Raw genomic sequence first — 21,387 nt, forward strand, 5'->3', positions numbered from 1 at the left:
ATTCCACCTCACAATACGTTGACAAATTACATTAAAACAATGTTGATTCAACCAGTTTGTGCCCAGTTTTTATTTATTTATGTAAATGTCCGTGGCTATGCTGTACAGGCAATGGTAAGTATGATGTACTCACTCACTACATCAAACTATGCTTCCCCATTAAGCCACGAAACCTTTATAACAAACAAAACAGTACTGTAGCGAGTTAAAAATAATACAACTTTCTCTACAAAATTCAAAACTCAGCAAGACATCGGAACGAATCCAGGCTCTTTATTTCATATTTTGGCTATATTTACAAATGAGGGGGAAAACATATTTACAAGATAATTTCTTACAAGAATGCACTATTAAAACATAACACAAATACAATCATTTGAATAGATCACACTGAAGCAGTTTTCACACATTTTCTAAATAATGTATAATTTAAATTCCAGTTTCCTGATTCGGCAGTGCGGCAAAGTGCTTTACTAGATCCCAATCTCCAATGTGACTATCACATACGCACAGCAACTGAAATAAAACAATAATATGCACATGTAAGTGTACACCACTAGAGGGCACCAGCTCTCTTTTGTGATATTGGAAATGTAGCTTTTCGTCCACACTGGACTAATGTAAAGACTAAAGAGTATAGCCTAACATAAAGACATAGGGAACGTTAGATGTTGTGAGTAGTACCAGTATATCGTTGATAAAATAAACAAATGCATCTGTCTAAGTAATTTTCACACATTGATACCATTTCTCGCCCACTTGATAGTGATGAGATACTGACTCAATAATATGGCTACGAATACGGAGTTTCCGTACACCCACTGCCTCTATGGAAACCTTTTTCTCAAAGCTAAGGATCCGAATCACGTTCTGCGCATGTTATTTTGTTCACACTCCACCTCCATTTACGTTCCTCTCTACTCACCCTCTTCTGAACCATGATGATGAATCCTATCTTTCTGAACAGCTGAAATAAAAAACCCTGTGGCGATTTGAACGAACATTAATTATTATGCTGCTCTGGTCCATGTGGCACAGTTACAGCATGTAAGAGCAGAGGAGTAGAGTAGCCTCCACTTCTAGAGTGCTCCACTTTTAGAGACTGGTGGTGGTTAGCCACATCAAATAACTTATTTATAGAACATTCCTTCAATGGTTTCATTCAGTACAGAGAAAATGACAGAGGTATACAGTAGGCTACACACGTTTTATTGTTTAACTGCCACAAGTGTTATGATGTTGTAGCTGGGATAAACCCTGGGAGGAAATACCAAAGGATGAATGGCATCTTTCTTTAAGTCATCTCTAAACAGGGATCTAGGGCAAGAGGTGAACGTGTAGCTTTATTCACAAAGTAAAGATATAAGAATGAAATAATATCCAAAAGGCAATTTAATATAAAAGCTATCAGGGCAATTTTAGTTAGATAGACATATACAGTATCTGTTCAATCAATGTCTGTTCTACATTCAACCTTTGTTGTTCTATGTTGCCTTTCCTCACACATAAGGCAACCACAAGTCACTTTATAGTTTTTACCTTTTATTGAGCAGACATTGTGGGCTAGTTTTTGTTTATTTTCAAACTTACTTTCAAATTGTACTTGAACGCTAAGGTCACCAGTGATAAAAACATGGCACACAATGTGTTAATTTGGCAGTACTCAACAGAATAAACAGGGTTGTATGTATAATGTATATCTAACTGTATGACACAATCATGATTTTCACTTAAAGAAATGTCATTGTTGGGCTCCAGTAGATCCGGCGTGGAGTGTCAACTGAGGTTCCATAGTGGATAGGACTATACTCTATATAACAGGCACAAACTGTAGTATTCATCTCTGTACATTATCAATCTATCAACAGCCTAATCATTTTAATAAAACAGTGAAATATACTGTAGAATAATAGGTGGTGCCCCATCTCACCCCCAAATAACACCAAATAAATAAATAAAAACATATTTTCCTTTGCTGGTTCCGATGGCAATACTGTAGATCGGCAGACAAGCTGATTGGATGGACTAATACAGTAGATTATCCAATACAGTTATGAATTACCCGTGTAGTCATCAACACATCTCTACATACCTGACCTCAGTAACCTGCTTGATACACAACAGAACAGAGAGCTGTTTCTGTGGACAGAAAGAACAAAGCTAAAATTGCCTGTTAGCTTATAATTATGGTACACAAGAATAAATAGGTACCAGTTAGCAATGAGCATTCTGTGTTCAAAAACAATGTGGAACATAAAACAGAACTTCCCCATATTCATGTCATCTGAAACCATGCATTGTCCAATTACTGTCTGCTTCTGGCCATGTTGATAAGGGTAGAAATGAATAATGAAGGTATAGAAAAACTGTACTTGCAAGGTATAAGGCTATGTCCATTCTTTCTTGTTACATATCTATCTTGATTTTAATTTACAGTATGAGCAGGTGAGGCTTGACGTACATTGTATATTGTGATGACAATATCCCAGCTATTGTATATTGAGAATAAAATATTCACTCTGTCAGAGCAACTGTTTTTGGCTGTACAGTTAAAGCTATGGCTAATAGACGAATTACAATCACTTTACCTGTAAAATCACTAACACATTCAACTGTATTCAACATAACCAATGGACATTTAATTAAAAAGCACACATATTTGTTGTTGGATATTTGGTATTGGTATTTTAAATTAAATCGGTTCAATTAATAGATTTTTTCAGGCAGTGCTACTGTCACTATAATGTACAATCCATATGACTATACCAACATGCCCCTCCAAAAGTCTCTGGCAGAGTTCAATATCGCTGTAGCTACAGTGTGATCCACGTGTCTACATACAGTAGGCCTCAACAAAACTGAACCAAAGGTACCATTTGTTCACTGGGACAAACCTATTTACACAAAACCAGGCAGAAGATGTGTGTAGAGACAGAGAGGCGAGGGAGTGAGCAGAACGAAATGACACTGTGCAAAAGTTTGCCCCTCTGTGTATGACTTCCTCTCATGGCACGGCACGCCACCACCCACGCCACCGCCGGGGCTTCTGGGAAGGGGTGGTCTGGCCTCACTGACCAGCAGACTATCCAGGGTCCACTTCCTCATCCCCATCGTCGTCATTGGTTATGGCGAAAGCCTGTGCTCGTCTCATCTCCCGGAAGGATTGTGTCTTATGGGAATGCTTTAGGGACAGGAGGCATAAGACAAGACTCTTACTTAAAGTTGACATGACAAAATAAAATGCAAATGAGGCAGTGCAGGATTTGTGTGTCCTTTAGAGGAGTTCTTAAACACTTGACATGTGTACTTATGAGTAAATACATGTAGTTACAGTATATACTGTTTAATGGAGTCCACCGCTTTCTAAATCATTCATCCATGATAGAACCCCATTCGGAGAGAGACAGTCAGACTAACCTGCAGATGGACACCCAGGAAATAACCAGGCTAACAGTTCTGGACAGGAAGGATACACAGACAGAGATGCATAGTGAGCAAGAAGAATTTACACAACAACTACAACAGTTACCACATGACCACAGTAATGAGAATACAACAACAGCAGTAGTAACAGAAGTACAACATCTGAAGTTACAATACCAATGTTCACTTAACAGAATAAAAGAAGAATTCATGCAAAGGCAGGGAGCACACATCTATTTACAGTGAGCAAGGAATTAGACAGAGGAACAGCTGTAGACCCCTAGCCCTTTGAGGCCCAGTATGGATGATGTCTCACCGATGAGGACTGACTATCTTGTGGCCGGTCCAGTTTAATGCGGATATCTGACCCTTTACCCCCATCAAGTTTACCAGGACCTGGATAATAAAACACATGACCTCAACAGTTATGATCCTGGACCAAGTTGTACTGGGAGAAACATACAGTATACAGCCTTCTCTGACTCAATACGGCTACAAATCAGACATACAGTGGGGAGAACAAGTATTTGATACACTGCCGATTTTGCAGGTTTTCCTACTTACAAAGCATGTAGAGGTCTGTAATTTTTATCATAGGTACACTTCAACTGTGAGAGACAAAATCTAAAACAAAAATCCAGAAAATCACGTTGTATGATTTTTAAGTAATTAATTTGCATTTTATTGCATGACATAAATATTTGATCACCTACCAACCAGTAAGAATTCCGGCTCTCACAGAACTGTTAGTTTTTCTTTAAGAAGCCCTCCTGTTTTCTACTCATTACCTGTATTAACTGCACCTGTTTGAACTCGTTACCTGTATAAAAGACACCTGTCCACACACTCAATCAAACAGACTCCAACCTCTCCACAATGGCCAAGACCAGAGAGCTGTGTAAGGACATCAGGGATAAAATTGTAGACATGCACAAGGCTGAGATGGGCTACAGGACAATAGGCAAGCAGCTTGGTGAGAAGGCAACAACTGTTGGCGCAATTATTAGAAAATGGAAGAAGTTCAAGATGACGGTCAATCACCCTCGGTCTGGGGCTCCATGCAAGATCTCACCTCGTGGGGCATCAATGATCATGAGGAAGGTGAGGGATCAGCCCAGAACTACACGGCAGGACCTGGTCAATGACCTGAAGAGAGCTGGGACCACAGTCTCAAAGAAAACCATTAGTAACACACTACGCCGTCATGGATTAAAATCCTGCAGCGCACGCAAGGTCCCCCTGCTCAAGCCAGCGCATGTCCAGGCCCGTCTGAAGTTTGCCAATGACCATCTGGATGATCCAGAGGAGGAATGGGAGAAGGTCATGTGGTCTGATGAGACAAAAATAGAGCTTTTGGTCTAAACTCCACTCGCCGTGTTTGGAGGAAGAAGAAGGATGAGTACAACCCCAAGAACACCATCCCAACCGTGAAGCATGGAGGTGGAAACATCATTCTTTGGGGATTCTTTTCTGCAAAGGGGACAGGACGACTGCACCGTATTGAGGGGAGGATGGATGGGGCCATGTATCGCGAGATCTTGGCCAACAACCTCCTTCCCTCAGTAAGAGCATTGAAGATGGGTCGTGGCTGGGTCTTCCAGCATGACAATGATCCGAAACACACAGCCAGGGCAATTAAGGAGTGGCTCCGTAAGAAGCATCTCAAGGTCCTGGAGTGGCCTAGCCAGTCTCCAGACCTGAACCCAATATAAAATCTTTGGAGGGAGCTGAAAATCCGTATTGCCCAGCGACAGCCCTGAAACCTGAAGGATCTGGAGAAGGTCTGTATGGAGGAGTTGGCCAAAATCCCTGCTGCAGTGTGTGCATACCTGGTCAAGACCTACAGGAAACGTATGATCTCTGTAATTGCAAACAAAGGTTTCTGTACCAAATATTAAGTTCTGCTTTTCTGATGTATCAAATACTTATGTCATGCAATAAAATGCAAATTAATTACTTAAAAATCATACAATGTGATTTTCTGGATTTTTGTTTTAGATTCCGTCTCTCACAGTTGAAGTGTACCTATGATAAAAATTACAGACCTCTACATGCTTTGTAAGTAGGAAAACCTGCAAAATCGGCAGTGTATCAAATACTTGTTCTCCCCACTGTATCTACATCATCAAACTGCCAAATGTTGTATTTATTTTGGTATGACCTTTATTTAACCAGGTAGGTCATTGAGAAACCCTCTTTTACAATAACAACCTGGCAAGCAACAGTTATTGACTTCTAGACTCATATGTACCTTATGCCCTCTTTTGTGTACATCTACAATCTCCCCCTAGCCTCCTAGCCTCCTAGCCTCCTAGCTTCCTAGACTCCTAGCCTCCTAGCTTTCTAGCCTCCTAGCCTCCTAGCCTCCTAGCTTCCTAGCTTCCTAGCCTCCTAGCCTCCTAGCTTCCTAGCCTCCTAGCCTCCTAGCCTCCTAGCCTCCTAGCCTCCTAGCCTCCTAGCCTCCTAGCCTCCTAGCCTCCTAGCTTCCTAGCCTCCTAGCCTCCTAGCTTCCTAGCCTCCTAGCCTCCTAGCCTCCCAGGCCCTTCTTCTCACCTGGCGAGCTGCCTCGGCTAGTGCTGCTCATACTGTCCTCCAGCCATGTGCTGTAGGTTAACGAGTCCTGCTTTTGTGGCGTCCCCGCTGATGACAGGCTCTCCTGGGGAACACACATGGGCAAGAAGTTAAAAGCATGGACAAAACACGCACACACACAAGCACACACACACAACGCAGGCATGCACGTACACACACACACACGCAAGCACGCACACAAGCACACACACACACTCACCATGCCAGTGTCGTAGTCCTCCGTGGCCTCTGTCTCGTTTTCCTCCACCACACTGGCGAAGCTGCTGGCGTTGGAGGAGGAGCGGGAAAGGTCATGACCCTCAGGGATAGACTGAGCCCTGTTGTTACAAAGAGCAAAACTACATCCTGAGTCAGTCAGCCATCCACAATGTGACAGGACCATGCCTGAATTAATAGTCCACCAATAGAACTACAAACTGTGTTACACATACACTGTCTGGAGTAGAAGACGTACATATTTTAGGGTACTTGGGTGGGTACCTAAATCACATTGTCCTAGTGACGTTGAACTTGCTAGCGCATTATTCATGTTGATATGATGCTTACATTTTAATGTGAATGATCATATTGGCTTATATGTCTGTGTTGAAATGTAATCTACTCACGTGTTCTTTGTAGTGAGCACTTCTGGTGAGCTCTGATTGGATGAGTTCTCAGACTTGGGGTCCTGAGAGGCGTGGTCATTGTCAGGGTTCTTCTGTGTGCCAGGTAAACACTCCCTACCGCTGTGGCTGCTGCTGAGGGGGGAGGGGACAAGGCTGAATAAGTACATATGAATACAGGGACAGGGCGGTAGATACAAGGACAGGGATAGGATCAGGACATCAGAGAGAAACACAAGACATTATGACTAACATGCAATGGGTATCATAAGTATTACCCCCCCTTGGATTATTTCACATCTTGTTTCGTGACAAAGTGGGATTGAAATAGATTCAATTGTGAATTTTTTGTCATTGATCGACACAAGATACTCCATAATGTCAAAGTGAAAATAAAATTATACACATTTTAACCAATTAATAAAAATGTAATTGTTGCAAAAGTATTTACCCCTTTTGTTTAGGCAAGCCTAAATGAGATCAGGAATAACATTTGGCTCAACAAATCACATAATAAGTTACATGGACTCACTCTGTGTGAAATAATTGGGCTTAACATGATGTTTGAATGACTACCCCTTCCTCTGTCCCCCATACATACAACATCTGTAAGGTCCCTCAGTCAAGTATTGAATTTCAAGCACAGATTCAACTACAAAGACCATGGAGCTTTTTGAAAGCCTCAAAGAAGGGCAGTGATTGGTAGATGGGTAACAATAACAAATCAGATATTGAATATCAGTTTAAGCATGGTCAAGTTAATAATTATGCTGTGGATGATGTATTAAACCACCCAGACACAACAAATATACAGTCGTCCTTCTGAACTGAGCTGCAGGACAGGAAGGAAATTGCTCAGGGATGTCACCATGAGGCCATTGGTGATATTATTTTAAAACAGCTACAGAGTTCAATGGCTGTGAAGGGAGAAAACTGAGGATGGATTAACAACATTGTGGTTACTCCACAAAAATGACCTAGAGTTAAAAGAATAATAAATATACAGAATAAAAATATTCCAAAACATGCACCCTGTATGGAACAAGGCACTAAAGTAATACTGCAAAAAAAACACGACAAAGGAATACTTTCTTTGGCCTAAATGCAAAACCTTATGTTTGGGTCAAATCCAACACAACACATCACTGAGTAACTGCCTCCTTATTTTCAAACATGGTGGTGGCCGTTTGACATCAGCAAAGACTGGGGAGTTTTTTCAGGATAAAAATAAACGGGATGGAGCTAAGCACAGGCAAAATCCTAGAGCAAAACCTGCTTCAGTCTGCTTTATACCACTGGGTAGAGTAATTTACCTTTAAGCAGGACAATGGCTTACAACACAAGGCCAAAAATACACTGGAGTTGCTTACCAAGAAGACAGTGAATTTTCCTGTGGCCAAGTTACAGTTTTGACTTAAAACTGCTTGAAAATCTATGGCAAGACTTGAAAATTGCTGCCTAGCCATGATCCCCAACACATTGACAGAGCTTGAAGAATAATGGGAAAATATTGCACAATCCAGGTGTGCAAAGCTCTTAGAGACTTACCCAAGAAGACTCACAGCTGTAATCACTGCCAAAGGTGTTTCTAACATGTATGGACTCATACTTATGTAATCAAGGTATATTAGTGTTTTTTAATTTTCCATAAAATAAAATAGAATTGATAGCATTTTTCTTCTACTTTGACATTATAGACCATTAAAAATCTTAACGCAACAAATGTGAAACAAAATGTGAATATTTATGATACCCACTGTATCAACATCGCTTACATTTTCTCGTGGACTTCCTGGATATTCTCAATACCGATGGCACTGCTGCGTCTGGAGCTAAATGGACCAGACTTCTTCCTGGTTGGACTCTTCCCAGGGATGATCAAAGACTGACAGGACAAGAAGAAAACAACCAGTGAGCACCATGACATCACCTCTTTCCCAATAACAGCCTATCAATAGCCAATAACATGGCATCTGTCATTACTGTTAACGCTGTAGTTATTGCATTGTTATGCTCTGTTATTTTTTTTCTAGTATGTTAGGTGTTATTTAAGCAATAAGGCCTGAGGGGTTGTGGTATATGGTAAATACACCACGGCTAAGGGCTGTTCTTAAGCACGACGCAATGCGGAGTGCTAGGACACAGCCCTTAGCCGTGGTATATTGGCCATATATCACAAACCCCCGAGGTGGCTTATTGCTATTATAAACTGGTTACCAACGTAATTAGAGCAGTAAAAATAAATGTTTTGTCATACCCATGGTATACGGTCTGATATACCACAGCTTTCAGACAATCAGCATTCAGGGCTCGAACCACCCAGTTTATAATACACAGTATATCATCACTTGTATTTTCAAAATGCCATGACTTTCAAGGTATTGTATTATTATTCACTATAAATCGTGAGACAATTCAACCCATCTCTGTGGAAAGTACAAGATGTTCTATCTTGCGTAAGAGTGAATCATTATTATCAGGCTACGTACAGAGTAACCATTCTTATGCCTTGGAGTTGTAGCTAACAGAGATAAGAAAACATTAGAATATGCACTTAGAGGCTTAGCAACAAGCCCCAATGCCACTCCGTTTGGCTAGTGAGAGCAGAGCATGAGATAAAAGATGAGTTCTAGTGCTCCAGGGCTTACCACTAAAATGTGCTTTCTGACTGAACGCTTTGTTCACTCAATCTCCCTTTGTAAGCTCTCAAAATAAGGACTTGAAAAATAGCTTGTATCTAATGTGAGCTTCAAAGAGCTTGAGAGGAATGTATGTTTTATTTTTGGGGGGATGTTCTCTAAACATGAATATTCATAGTTTTAAACAAATGGAGAATTAGCTAAACAAGATTTGCATGTTGAGAGATATGCTTGTGGAGACTACAGAGGGTGAACACACAATACAACGTAACAACAAAACAAGGAAATATGCAAGACAACAAAGACCAGTTAAGTGAGGGCTAAGGGCATTAAACGGACCACCTGTCTCTATGCACTTATACAAAACGTTATTTGTGCTAGCGTTGTATCTACAGTATATCTGATGTCCTATGGATCAAAGGCTAGTGTACAGTGTGTGATGTAGTTCAAACAGTTGAGAGAGGCAAGTCATTTCACTTGTCTCAGTAATACTATAGCTTTAGAATATGTGTATAATACTGTAAAGATGCAATCTCCTGCTAAGAAAGTCAAGTATTTCATAAACGAGGAGTCGTCCTTTTGCATTTATGGAGTGGTTGCCCTGGAATCCTAAAGTTCTGGTTCACTGATCAACCATAGGAAAAGTGTTTGTCACGATGCAGTGTAGTCATGCAGAGAAATAAGACACAGAGAGGAAGAGTAGTAAGGAGGGAGTAGTTAGAATTAGATATGAACCTCTTCTACTGCTCCTATCCCTATGGCACTGCCTCGACGTCCATATTTACTGGGACTTTTCCCTGGGACAAGCAATGACTGAGTCATTCAGAGAGAGAGAGAGAGAGAGAGAGAGAGAGAGAGAGAGAGAGAGAGAGAGAGAGAGAGAGAGAGAGAGAGAGGAGAGAGGGAGAGGAAGAGGGAGAGAGAGAGAGAGAGAGAGAGAGAGAGAGAGAGAGAGAGAGAGAGAGAGAGAGAGAGAGAGAGAGGGAGAGGGAGAGGGAGAGAGAGAAAGACCATGAGATTACATGCAGCAAGTTATGTTAATAAAACAAAATACTTTAAAACACATGTTATATCTGGAGGTTACAAATAAAAGCACAGTTATAAAACATTGACAGAGCGAGAGAGACTTTGGGCAACACGGGTGCAACAGAGGCAGTGAAATGGGGAGAGACACTTTAGCAGAGAGAAAAAATGGCCCATAGAATTGGGCCTGTGAGGAAGAGGATGATGGAGTCATGGAGAAGAAGAGGAAAAGCAGAAAACAAGTACACATACATGTTACAGGGTTAGAGAGCACAGCAGACATGGTCATGAACAAGAAGAACGCCTCCAGTACAGTCACATACAGGTTGGTTACAAATATTGTTCAAAGCACTTGTTATTTGTTTCATGCTTAATCAACATGTTTTCTTTGAGTCTTTTCTATTTATGTGACATCTTAGACAAAGGGGTGACTTAATAGAGAAAGATCTTGTGACTTCCCAAATTAAGTTCCTCTCAGATTTGATATAAATGTATATCCTATGTTTCATCAACAATCTTAGTGGTATAATACATCCCAAACATACAGCATGACAAATATATTTTTGCAGGAAACATTCAAACAGTCATGAACCATGCTTTTATCACTTAGAAGGGCAACTCTTCTGCCACTGGAGTGTCAGACATATCATTCCATCTGTCTTCCAAATGCCTAAAAAATACTCGCCATGTACGCACTATGCACCATGTACGCACTACGCACCATGTACGCACTATGCACCATGTACGCACTACGCACTCCCTGTGAACTCTTATAACAAACAAGCTTGTTCTTGATTTAAACATCACAAAGCAAACATCAAGCACGAGCTGGAGTTGGCATGTACACAGAGCACACAGTGCAGGGACCCATTCTGATGCAATGCATATGCGTGGAATTGTAATAATGAAAACAATATTAAATTGCATTCAATGTTAAAAACACCTTTGATAAAACAAGATGACTCAGCACATCCGCTATAAATATAAAGGCAAGGTTTGTGACTGTCTAGTAATTCTAGCTGTGTGAGTGGCCAAGTTTAATCATGTGCAAGGCTATTGTGTTAAAGCTCAGACACTCCAGTAGGATTGTCAAACGTTTGCCTGCCGACAGTACTTAGCAGATCTGAACAGAGTGTTGGCAGTCAATCTCTTTTGTGTTCACACAGCAAAGACCTTGGAAGTCGTCAGTGACTCAGCCTTGTTAAAATACTCCAAACCAGAAGGTGGCAGTAGCATTGTTTGGCAATGCATATCCGTGTGTATTGCTTATGGTCTAGATTCCAAGCAATCTGCGCTAATGTTGTTATTTTGTAGAAAGCCCTTGTTGATGCTAGCCAGATGGCCACAGCTAGATAACTACAGTGCCTTGCAAAAGTATTCATCCCCCTTGGCGTTTTTCCTATTTTGCTGCATTACAACCTGTAATTTAAATTGATATTTTATTTTTATTTTATGTAATGGACATACACAAAATAGTCCAAATTGGTGAAGTGAAATTAAAAAAATACCTTGTTTCAAAAAATTCAAAAAAATTAATAACGGAAAAGTGGTGCATGCATATGTTATTCACCCCCTTTTCTATGAAGCCCCTAAATAAGATCTGGTGCAACCAATTACCTTCAGAAGTCACATAATTAGTTAAATAAAGTCCACCTGTGTGCAATCTAAGTGACCTGACCTCAGTATACAGTGGGGAGAACAAGTATTTGATACACTGCCGATTTTGCAGGTTTTCCTACTTACAAAGCATGTAGAGGTCTGTAATTTTTATCATAGGTACACTTCAACTGTGAGAGACAGAATCTAAAACAAAAATCCAGAAAATCACATTGTATGATTTTTAAGTAATTAATTTGCATTAAGAGAGCTGGGACCACAGTCCCACGGAGCACCATTAAATCCATTATAAAAAAATTGAAAGAATATGGCACCACAACAAACCTGCTAAGAGAGAGCCGCCCACCAAAACTCACAGACCAGGCAAGGAGGGCATTAATCAGAGAGGCAACCAAGAGACCAAAGATAACCCTGAAGGAGCTGCAAAGCTCCACAGCGGAGATTGGAGTATCTGTCCATAGGACCACTTTAAGCCGTACACTCCACAGAGCTGGGCTTTACGGAAGAGTGGCCAGAAAAAAGCCATTACTTAAAGAAAAAAATAAGCAAACACGTTTGGTGTTTGCCAAAATGCATGTGGGAGACTCCCCAAACATATGGAAGAAGGTACTCTGGTCAGATGAGACTAAAATTGAGCTTTTTGGCCATCAAGGAAAACGTTATGTCTGGCGCAAACCCAAGACCTCTCATCACCCCTAGAACACCATCCCCACAGTGAAGAATGGTGGTGGCAGCATCATGCTGTGGGGATGTTTTTCATCGGCGGGGACTGGGAAACTGGTCAGAATTGAAGGAATGATGGATGGCGCTAAATACAGGGAAATTATTGAGGGAAACCTGTTTCAGTCTTCCAGAGATTTGAGACTGGGACAGAGGTTCACCTTCCAGCAGGACAATGACCCTAAGCATACTGCTAAAGCAACACTCGAGCGGTTTAAGGGGAAACATTTACTGTAAATGTTTTGGAATGTCACGGATTCAGCCGAGGCTGCCCCTCCTCCTTGCTCGGGCAGGCTTCGGCGTTCGTCGTCACTGGAGTACTAGCTGCTACCGATCCATGTATCTATGTTCGACTTGTTTTGTCTTAATTGGTCACACCTGTTTCCCATCATGTAGTTATGTCTTCCCTATTTAACCCTCTGTCTCACACTTTGTGTTGTGCGTGTTTGTTCATGTTTTGGTTGTCGTTAGTGTGTGGGTTTGTTCCCTCCCTGCGTGGAGGTTGTTGTTCATTCTTTTACCCACAAGAAAAGTACGCCTTTTGATTAGCTCTGTGTCCTGCGCCTGACTTCGCCTACCGCATTTCACTGACGCCTTGACAGAAACACGCACCATAACATGGAGTCAGCAGGTACAGCTATGCCAGCCGGATCGATGGAGGAACGTGTCCAACAACAAGCGGCCATGATCCAGGCTCTCGGCACCGCTATGGAACAAGTAGTTAATACTATGGAGCGATGGGAGAGAGGAGGTATCCCTATACCTCCTCCAATTACACCACCACCTACCCCGATGTCCATCTCTTCACCATCTGGGTCCAGTGGGATTCGGCTCTCGCTCCCGAGGGCTTATGACGGTACAGCTGCCGGGTGTCAGGGTTTTCTGCTCCAGGTAGAGTTCTACCTGGCAACCATCCACCCGGCTCCCTCGGTATAAGAGAGTGTGTCCGCCCTCATCTCCTGTCTGTCCGGTAAAGCGCTGGAGTGGGCCAATGCCGAGTGGGGGGGAATAGACGCCGCAACTGTAAGCTATGCAGAGTTTACCCGCCGCTATAGGGCGGTATTCGATCATCCACGAGAGGGGAGAGTGGCGGGTGAACGTCTATTCCACCTCAGACAGGGGAAGAGGAGCGCGCAGGAATTTGCACTGGACTTTCGGACTCTGGCTGCCAGCGCAGGATGGAATGATAGGGCCCTCGTCGACCACTACCGTTGCAGCTTAAGGGAGGACGTTCGTCGGGAATTGGCCTGCAGGGACACCAACCTAAACCTGGACCAACTGGTGGATATGTCAATCCGACTGGATAACCTGTTGGCCACCCGCGGACGTCCGCCATCCATTCCATCCCCCAGCACCTCTGACCCTACCCCTATGGAGCTCGGAGGTGCTGCTATGAGGGAGACCGGTAGAGGGGCCGTCCCCTGCACCAACTGTGGCCGCAGAGGACACACTGCTGGTCGGTGCTGGGGAGGGCCTTCAAGGAGTCGAGGCAGTAGGTAGCGCACTGGTGAACCGTTTCAGGTGAGTAGGCACCCAACTCACCCAGAGCTCCCTGTTGCGCATATGTGTATAAATGTTGTATTTCCCGAGTTTTCTTCTCATTCCCAGCATAAGGCGCTAGTAGATACAGGCGCAACTGGGAACTTTATTGATCGTCAGTTTACCCGTAGGTTAGGGATTCCTATTGTGCCAGTTGATGTGCCCTTCCCTATACATGCCCTAGATAGTTGCCCTTTAGGGTCAGGTCCGATTAGGGAGGTCACAGCGCCACTCTGGATGAAGACACAGGAGGGGCATGAGGAAATAAGTAGTCTATATCTGATTGATTCTCCTGCGTTTCCAGTGGTGTTGGGGCTTCCCTGGTTAACTTCTCATGACCCCACTATTTCATGGCAACAGAGGGCTCTCAAGGGATGGTCAAGTCAGTGCTTGGGGAGGTGTGTAGGTGTTTCCGTAGGGGCAACTACGGTGGAAAGTCCAAACCAGGTTCCCACCATGCACATTCCGCCTGAATATGCCGATTTGGCTCTCGCCTTCTGTAAAAAGGCGACTCAATTACCACCCCATCGACAGGGGGATTGTGCGATAAACCTCCAGGTAGGCGCTGCGCTTCCCCGGAGTCACGTGTATCCTCTGTCACAGGAAGAGACAGCGGCTATGGAAACATATGTCACCGAATCTCTGAGACAAGGATACATTCGGCCGTCCACTTCCCCTGTGTCATCAAGTTTATTTTTTGTGAAGAAGAAGGATGGTGGCTTACGCCCGTGCATTGACTACCGTGGTCTAAATCAGATCACTGTAAAATACAGCTATCCATTACCTCTGATTGCGAGCATGATGGAGTCATTGCACAGGGTGCGCTTCTTCACAAAATTGGATCTCAGGAGCGCGTACAACCTGGTGCGTATCCGGGAGGGAGATGAGTGGAAGACTGCATTTAGTACCACCTCGGGGCACTATGAGTACCTCGTCATGCCATACGGTTTGATGAATGCTCCTTCAGTCTTCCAATCTTTTGTTGATGAGATTTTCAGGGACCTGCATGGACAGGGTGTAGTGGTGTATATTGATGACATTCTCATATACTCCGCTACATGGGCCAAGCATGTGTCCCTGGTGCGTCAGGTGCTTGGTCGACTGTTGGAGCATGACCTGTATGTGAAAGCGGAACAATTTCAGTTCTTCCAGGAATCCATCTCCTTCCTAGGACACCGCCTGTCAGCGTCAGGAGTGGAGATGGAGATTGACCGCATTTCGGCTGTGCGTAATTGGCCGACTCCAACCACGGTGAAGGAGGTGCAGCGATTCTTGGGTTTTGCCAATTACTACCGGAGGTTTATCCGGGGCTTTGGTCAGGTAGCGGCTCCCATTACCTCCTTGCTAAAGGGAGAACCGGTGCGTCTACAGTGGTCAGCTGAGGCGGACAGGGCTTTTGGGAATCTGAAGGACCTGTTTACTTCGGCTCCGGTGCTGGCTCATCAAGATCCTTCCTTGGCATTCCAGGTTTAGGTGGACGCGTCCGAGGCTGGGATTGGAGCTGTACTGTCTCAGTGCTTGGGTACGCCACCAAAACTCCGCCCCTGTGCTTTCTTTTCTAAGAAGCTCAGCCCGGCGGAGCGCAACTATGATGTGGGGGACCGGGAGCTGTTAGCTGTGGTTAAAGCTCTGAAAGTGTGGAGGCATTGGCTTGAGGGGGCTAAATACCCTTTTCTCATTTTGACTGACCATCGTAATCTGGAGTACATCCGGGCGGCGAGGAGGCTGAACCCTCGTCAGGCAAGGTGGGCCATGTTCTTCACTCGTTTTGTGTTTACTCTCACTTACAGACCAGGTTCCCAGAACGCTAAGGCAGACGCCCTGTCCCGACTGTATGACACAGAGGAGAGGTCCATTGAGCCCACTCCCATACTTCTGGCGTTGTGTCTGGTGGCACCGTTAGTGTGGGAGGTTGACGCGGACATCGAGCGGGCATTACGTACCGAGCCCACTCCCCCCCCAGTGTCCAGAGGGTCGGGTGTACGTGCCGCTCGAGGTTCGTGATCGATTGATCTATTGGGTTCACACGTCACCCTCCTCTGGTCATCCTGGCATCGGTCGGACAGTGCACTGTCTTAGTGGGAAGTACTGGTGGCCCACTTTAGCCAAGGACGTGAGAGTTTATGTTTCCTCCTGCTCGGTGTGCGCCCAGTGTAAGGCACCTAGACACCTGCCAAGAGGGAAATTACAACCCCTACCTGTTCCACAACGGCCGTGGTCCCACCTATCGGTGGATTTTGTGACGGACCTTCCCCCCTCACAAGGGAACACCACGATCCTGGTCGTTGTGGATCGGTTTTCTAAGTCCTGCCGTCTCATTCCCATGCCAGGTCTCCCTACAGCCCTACAAACTGCTGAGGCCCTGTTTACACACGTCTTCCGGCACTACGGGGTACCTGAGGATATTGTGTCGGATTGGGGTCCCCAGTTCACCTCAAGGGTCTGGAGGGCATTCATGGAACGTCTGGGGGTCTCGATTAGCCTTACCTCCGGTTTTCACCCCTAGAGTAATGGGTAGGTGGAGAGAGTTAACCAGGATGTGAGTAGGTTTCTGAGGTCCTATTGCCAGGACCAGCAGGGGGAGTGGTCAGGTTATGTCCCCTGGGCAGAGATAGCCAAAAACTCACTCCACCACTCCTCTACTAACCTTACGCCTTTCCAGTGTGTGTTAGGTTATCAGCCGGTCCTGGCATCTTGGCATCAGAGCCAGATCGAGGCTCCTGTGGTAGATGAGTGGTTTCGGTGCTCGGAAGAGACCTGGAACGCTGCTCATGTACACCTGCAGTGGCCAATCAGGCTACAAAAGGCGAGAGCCGATCGCCACCGCAGTGGCTCTCGACCCGAAACCTGCCCCTTCGCCTGCCCTGCCGGAAGCTGGGTCGGCGGTTTGTGGGGCCATTTAAAGTCCTGAGGAGATTGAACGAGGTTTGTTATAGGTTACAGCTTCCTATTAATTACCGTATTAACCCCTCGTTCCATGTGTCTCTCCTCAGGCCGGTAGTAGCTGGTCCACTCCAGGAGTCTGAGGTACAGGATGTTCCTCCGCCCCCACTGGACATCGAGGGGGCTCCGGCGTACTCGGTCCGTTCCATCTTGGATTCGAGGCGTCGGGTGGGGGGCCTGCAGTATCTCGTGGAGTGGGAGGGGTACGGTCTGGAGGAACGGTGCTGGGTCCCTAGGAGGGACATCCTCGATCCCTCCATGTTGAGGGATTTCCACCAGAGTCATCCGAACCGCCCTGCTCCGCGTCCTCCTGGCCGTCTCCGAGGCCGGGGTCGGCGCACGGCTGGAGCCGCGCGTCAAGGGGGGTGGGGGGGGGTGGGGTACTGTCACGGATTCAGCTGAGGCTGCCCCTCCTCCTTGCTCGGGCAGGCTTCGGCGTTTGTCGTCACCGGAGTACTAGCTGCTACCAATCCATGTATCTATGTTCGACTTGTTTTGTCTTAATTGGTCACACCTGTTTCCCATCATGTAGTTATGTCTTCCCTATTTAACCCTCTGTCTCACACTTTGTGTTGTGCGTGTTTGTTCATGTTTTGGTTGACGTTAGTATGCGGGTTTGTTCCCTCCCTGCGTGGAGGTTGTTGTTCATTCTTTTACCCACGAGTAAATTACGCCTTTTGATTAGCTCTGTGTCCTGCGCCTGACTTCGCCTACCGCATTTCACTGACGCCTTGACATGGAATGGCCTAGTCAAAGCCCAGACCTCAATCCAACTGAGAATCTGTGGTATGACTTAAAGATTGCTGTTCACCAACGGAACCCATCCAACTTTCAGGAGCTGGAACAGTTTTGCCTTGAAGAATGGGCAAAAATCCCAGTGACTAGATGTGCCAAGCTTATAGAGACATACCCCAAGAGACTTGTAGCTGTAATTGCTGCAAAAGGTGTCTCCACAAAGTATTGACTTTGGAGGGGTGAATAGTTATGCATGCTCAAGTTTTCTGTTTTTTTGTCTTATTTCTTGTTTGTTTCACAATAAAACATATTTTGCATCTTCAAAGTGGTAGGCATGTTGTGTAAATCAAATGATACAAGCCCCCAAAAAATCCATTTTAATTCCAGGTTGTAAGGCAACAAAATAGGAAAAATGCCAAGGGGGGTGAAAACTTTCGCAAGCCACTGTACATAGCAAGGCGAAGAAACAATTTAATCCACTCTCCATAATCCCATACTGCCAGTGCCAGCCCATTGCCAAATGTTCAGCTAGCTAACTAACGTTAGCATGTTCACTAGCTAGCAGAACATAGCTCATGGATACTAGCTAATCCACTGTGATTCAATTATAATGTCAATACTAGCTACCGTGGTTAGCTAGCTTGGAGGAAGTATTTAGTGTTGTGTGCATTGCGTCTGTGTACTTAGCTAGCTACCATCCCATAGCCTACATTGCTATGACGTGTGACTGGTCATCCGTGGATGTACGGAGAAAAGGCCCTCTTTTTTCATTTTTTTGTTGTTGGCTCCCGCACGTTGGAGTTCGTGCTCTCTGATTGGCTCAAAGTCAAGTTGTTGGCCACTGACGATCATTGCAATTCTACAAGTAGAATCGGTAGGTTCGTCGCTACCAGGTTGGCACGCAGTAGGTACCGCTTTTGTTCTAGCAAGAGAAGGAACAGCCTTCCACTGTGATAAGTACCTATCGGCAGTCTGTCGGCAGTGAGATTCTCGGTGTGTTTAATGTTTTAGAGGTTAGTGAGTTGAGTTAGACAGGCATGTGAGGGGGCTGGGCTCTATCAAGGGTTTCTCAGGGAAGGGAGAGGGAGCATCGCTCACCTTACTCAAGCCCAGAGCAGCCTGTGGTACTGTTACTGTAGTGTACTTACTATCCCTTTGGGGCTCTCAGGTGGGTTGTGGGTAAAGTTGCCACTGAGACTAGTGGAGACAGTGTGTGGCTTCTTGAAATTGAGACCCATGGTGTCCATAGACTGGCTTCTGCTGCTGATCACTCGCTACAGAGACAGACGAGGAGGAGACACGTTGAGCTTGGTCTAGCACTGACTCTAACCCTAACTAACCACCTCAGACAGAGAGAGAAAGACAAGTACTAAACTGGTACTGACTCTAAACCCAACCACTGGGCAAGCTACAGAAAGAAGCAAGGAGAACGACACTGACACTAGGAGATAGCAGGACCTAGTTAGTTCCCATCCGACACTAAAGTAGACGCAGGGAGAAACACTAAGCTTGTAGCGCCCAAGGGGACTCAGGGGCTGAGTCAGTATTGGTGGGTGGGAAGAGAAGGGGAGTTTGTAGAGCAGTGAGGGAAATGTCTGCCTGCTTACGTCCACAGTAAACACCAGTTGGAGAGCATCCAAAACCCATGAACCCAGAATACCCCGGTAGAAGAGACCTGACTGGAGGGACAGAGAAACAGAGATAGAGAGAGGTACATGGCTGTATGTCCACGTTCATAACTAGTATTGTATGTATCTGGAAGGGTGAAACAGAGCAGGAAATAAAGCCAGCTAATGTATGTCACAAACACATGGTAGCCTGCTGCAGACAGAACACAACACAACACACCACAACACACAAAGCTTGACATTGAGAAGCTGGTGAGCCATTTGACAGAGCAGCAGAGCACAGAGACAGGGATGCTCCCCAGACAGACTAATGGAGACTGCTCAAGTAGTTGATGCCAGTGTCCTGTATTATGGATAAGGACATTATTGGAAACCCCCAGACAGACAACAATCTGTACAACCTGGGGGAACAACAGAGAAATAGTGCAGTGTAAAGAACTGTGTCACTCTAAGATGGAAAAGGTCCTCTGTTTTAGTTTTATGAGCATGTATAACTTTAGAACTGTTACATATTCAGGAACAAGTGATCATGTGTAAAAACATATTAGTCAGTGCATACTAAGCTTATTACCCCAATCGTTTTCCCAGCCGTGCCTGGTTACCTTAAAGGTCTCAAAGAAGCCCCCTCCTCCGGACCCGTTCTCCATCTTGTCCTCGTCTCTTCCCAGACCCATCATGGCCTGGCTGTTGATGTGCAACTCCTCATACAATGTCTCCAGCAAAGCTGACCGTGTACGCTCCTGATAACACATACAGGTGACACACACACAGCAAGACAGTTAATACGTAATGATAGGCTGGCAACACTGTCTGCCAAGGATGCTGGCTTGAGTCCCTTAGTTGGCTCCTGAACAGTCCTTTGAATAACTCACCTTCAGTTTGGCAAATTTCTCAGCTTTATAGCAGGCATACTCAGCATTGATGAGCTTCGTGAAGAGGAACTCCTGGAATTCTGGACCCTGGGATAAAAGAGAAATGGAATGAGTGACAGACAAATGAGAGAGGAGAGAGAAAACACTGTAGCTGACCGGTGTTCTAAGGAGTTGGGATTGTAGTTGTGCCAACTTACTTTTCTAAAGATGGCCGGGTCTGGCAGGGGTGGTCCAAAGAACGGTACGTCATCTCTCGCTGTTACTGACACCTAACAGATGACAATCGAATGGGCCATGAATGATCAATGGTCACAGTATTGTATGTTTGGTATGATGTTGGTTGGCTAGTTTAGTGAAGATCAGGGAGTGCTCTAGCACCTTGTACAGTACATTGTCAGTGCAGGCGTTCTCCACCTGCACCACTATATAGGAATGGAGGAAGTTGGAGGCAATCATATCTGGTACGAAGGGTGTGCTCTCCTCCTGGAACACTATGGCCACGATGTCATTCCCTATGTGCCTCTTCCTCTGCAACTGCAACACAGGACAGCATGTAAAGCAAAGCTGCATTGAACATTCATTTCACATGGAAATGCTTTCAAGAACAGTAATGAATTTGTCTGTCATGTATTGCTTGAGTAGCAGTAATAAGAGTTTATTTATACACCTCCAAACTACTGAATGTTGCAAATGCCTTTCTCTACCACTCTTGGGAGTCCCTTGTCTCTCCCCCTCTCCCCCTCTCCCCCTCTCTCTCTCCCTGTCTGTCATGGCAGATTTCTGTCTGTCCACAGATGAGCCAGGGTAAACAAACACCAGTTGGATGGGTGCTGCTCCACCATATCAACCTGGACAACAGCTCAGATTGACTTAACTCTCAGGGGAACCAATCAGCTGCTCCCACTGCAGCTGTGGGCTCTGATTAAACATTGTGTGTTCGTCCTGATAACTCATGGTGTGTGTTTGTCTAGATAGGCTTAAGACATTGTTTGTGTATGTGTTCTGATAAGGTGTCTGTCTGTGTTTGTGTTGGGACAGTTTCCCTGATGAGTGA

The 21,387-nt window shown here is 44.9% G+C and overlaps 1 protein-coding gene across 14 annotated transcripts in view; it reads right to left on the minus strand.

The window, feature by feature from the left end:
* Positions 1–258: 258 nt before the first annotated feature.
* The window catches only part of LOC121538506 (rap1 GTPase-activating protein 1), a 150,410-nt gene continuing 129,281 nt past the window's right edge, over positions 259–21,387 (minus strand). For 8 of the 14 annotated variants that reach the window (XM_041846612.2, XM_041846603.2, XM_041846599.2 and 5 more), the window contains 13 exons: positions 20,712–20,867; positions 20,531–20,602; positions 20,334–20,420; positions 20,064–20,201; positions 18,982–19,107; positions 9,992–10,069; positions 8,393–8,502; positions 6,621–6,752; positions 6,215–6,353; positions 5,977–6,079; positions 3,740–3,819; positions 3,418–3,456; positions 259–3,181 (listed from right to left, as the gene is read on the minus strand). In XM_041846612.2, the coding sequence (XP_041702546.1) occupies positions 3,448–3,456; positions 3,740–3,819; positions 5,977–6,079; positions 6,215–6,353; positions 6,621–6,752; positions 8,393–8,502; positions 9,992–10,069; positions 18,982–19,107; positions 20,064–20,201; positions 20,334–20,420; positions 20,531–20,602; positions 20,712–20,867 (1,230 nt within the window). In that variant the 3' untranslated portion in view covers positions 259–3,181; positions 3,418–3,447. The remainder of the gene's footprint in view (positions 3,182–3,417; positions 3,457–3,739; positions 3,820–5,976; positions 6,080–6,214; positions 6,354–6,620; positions 6,753–8,392; positions 8,503–9,991; positions 10,070–18,981; positions 19,108–20,063; positions 20,202–20,333; positions 20,421–20,530; positions 20,603–20,711; positions 20,868–21,387) is intronic. The other 6 variants (XM_041846601.2, XM_041846600.2, XM_041846613.2 and 3 more) reach the window with 6 other exon arrangements.

Source organism: Coregonus clupeaformis, chromosome 24 (assembly GCF_020615455.1).
Source record: "Coregonus clupeaformis isolate EN_2021a chromosome 24, ASM2061545v1, whole genome shotgun sequence".
Taxonomy (NCBI): Eukaryota; Metazoa; Chordata; class Actinopteri; order Salmoniformes; family Salmonidae; genus Coregonus; species Coregonus clupeaformis.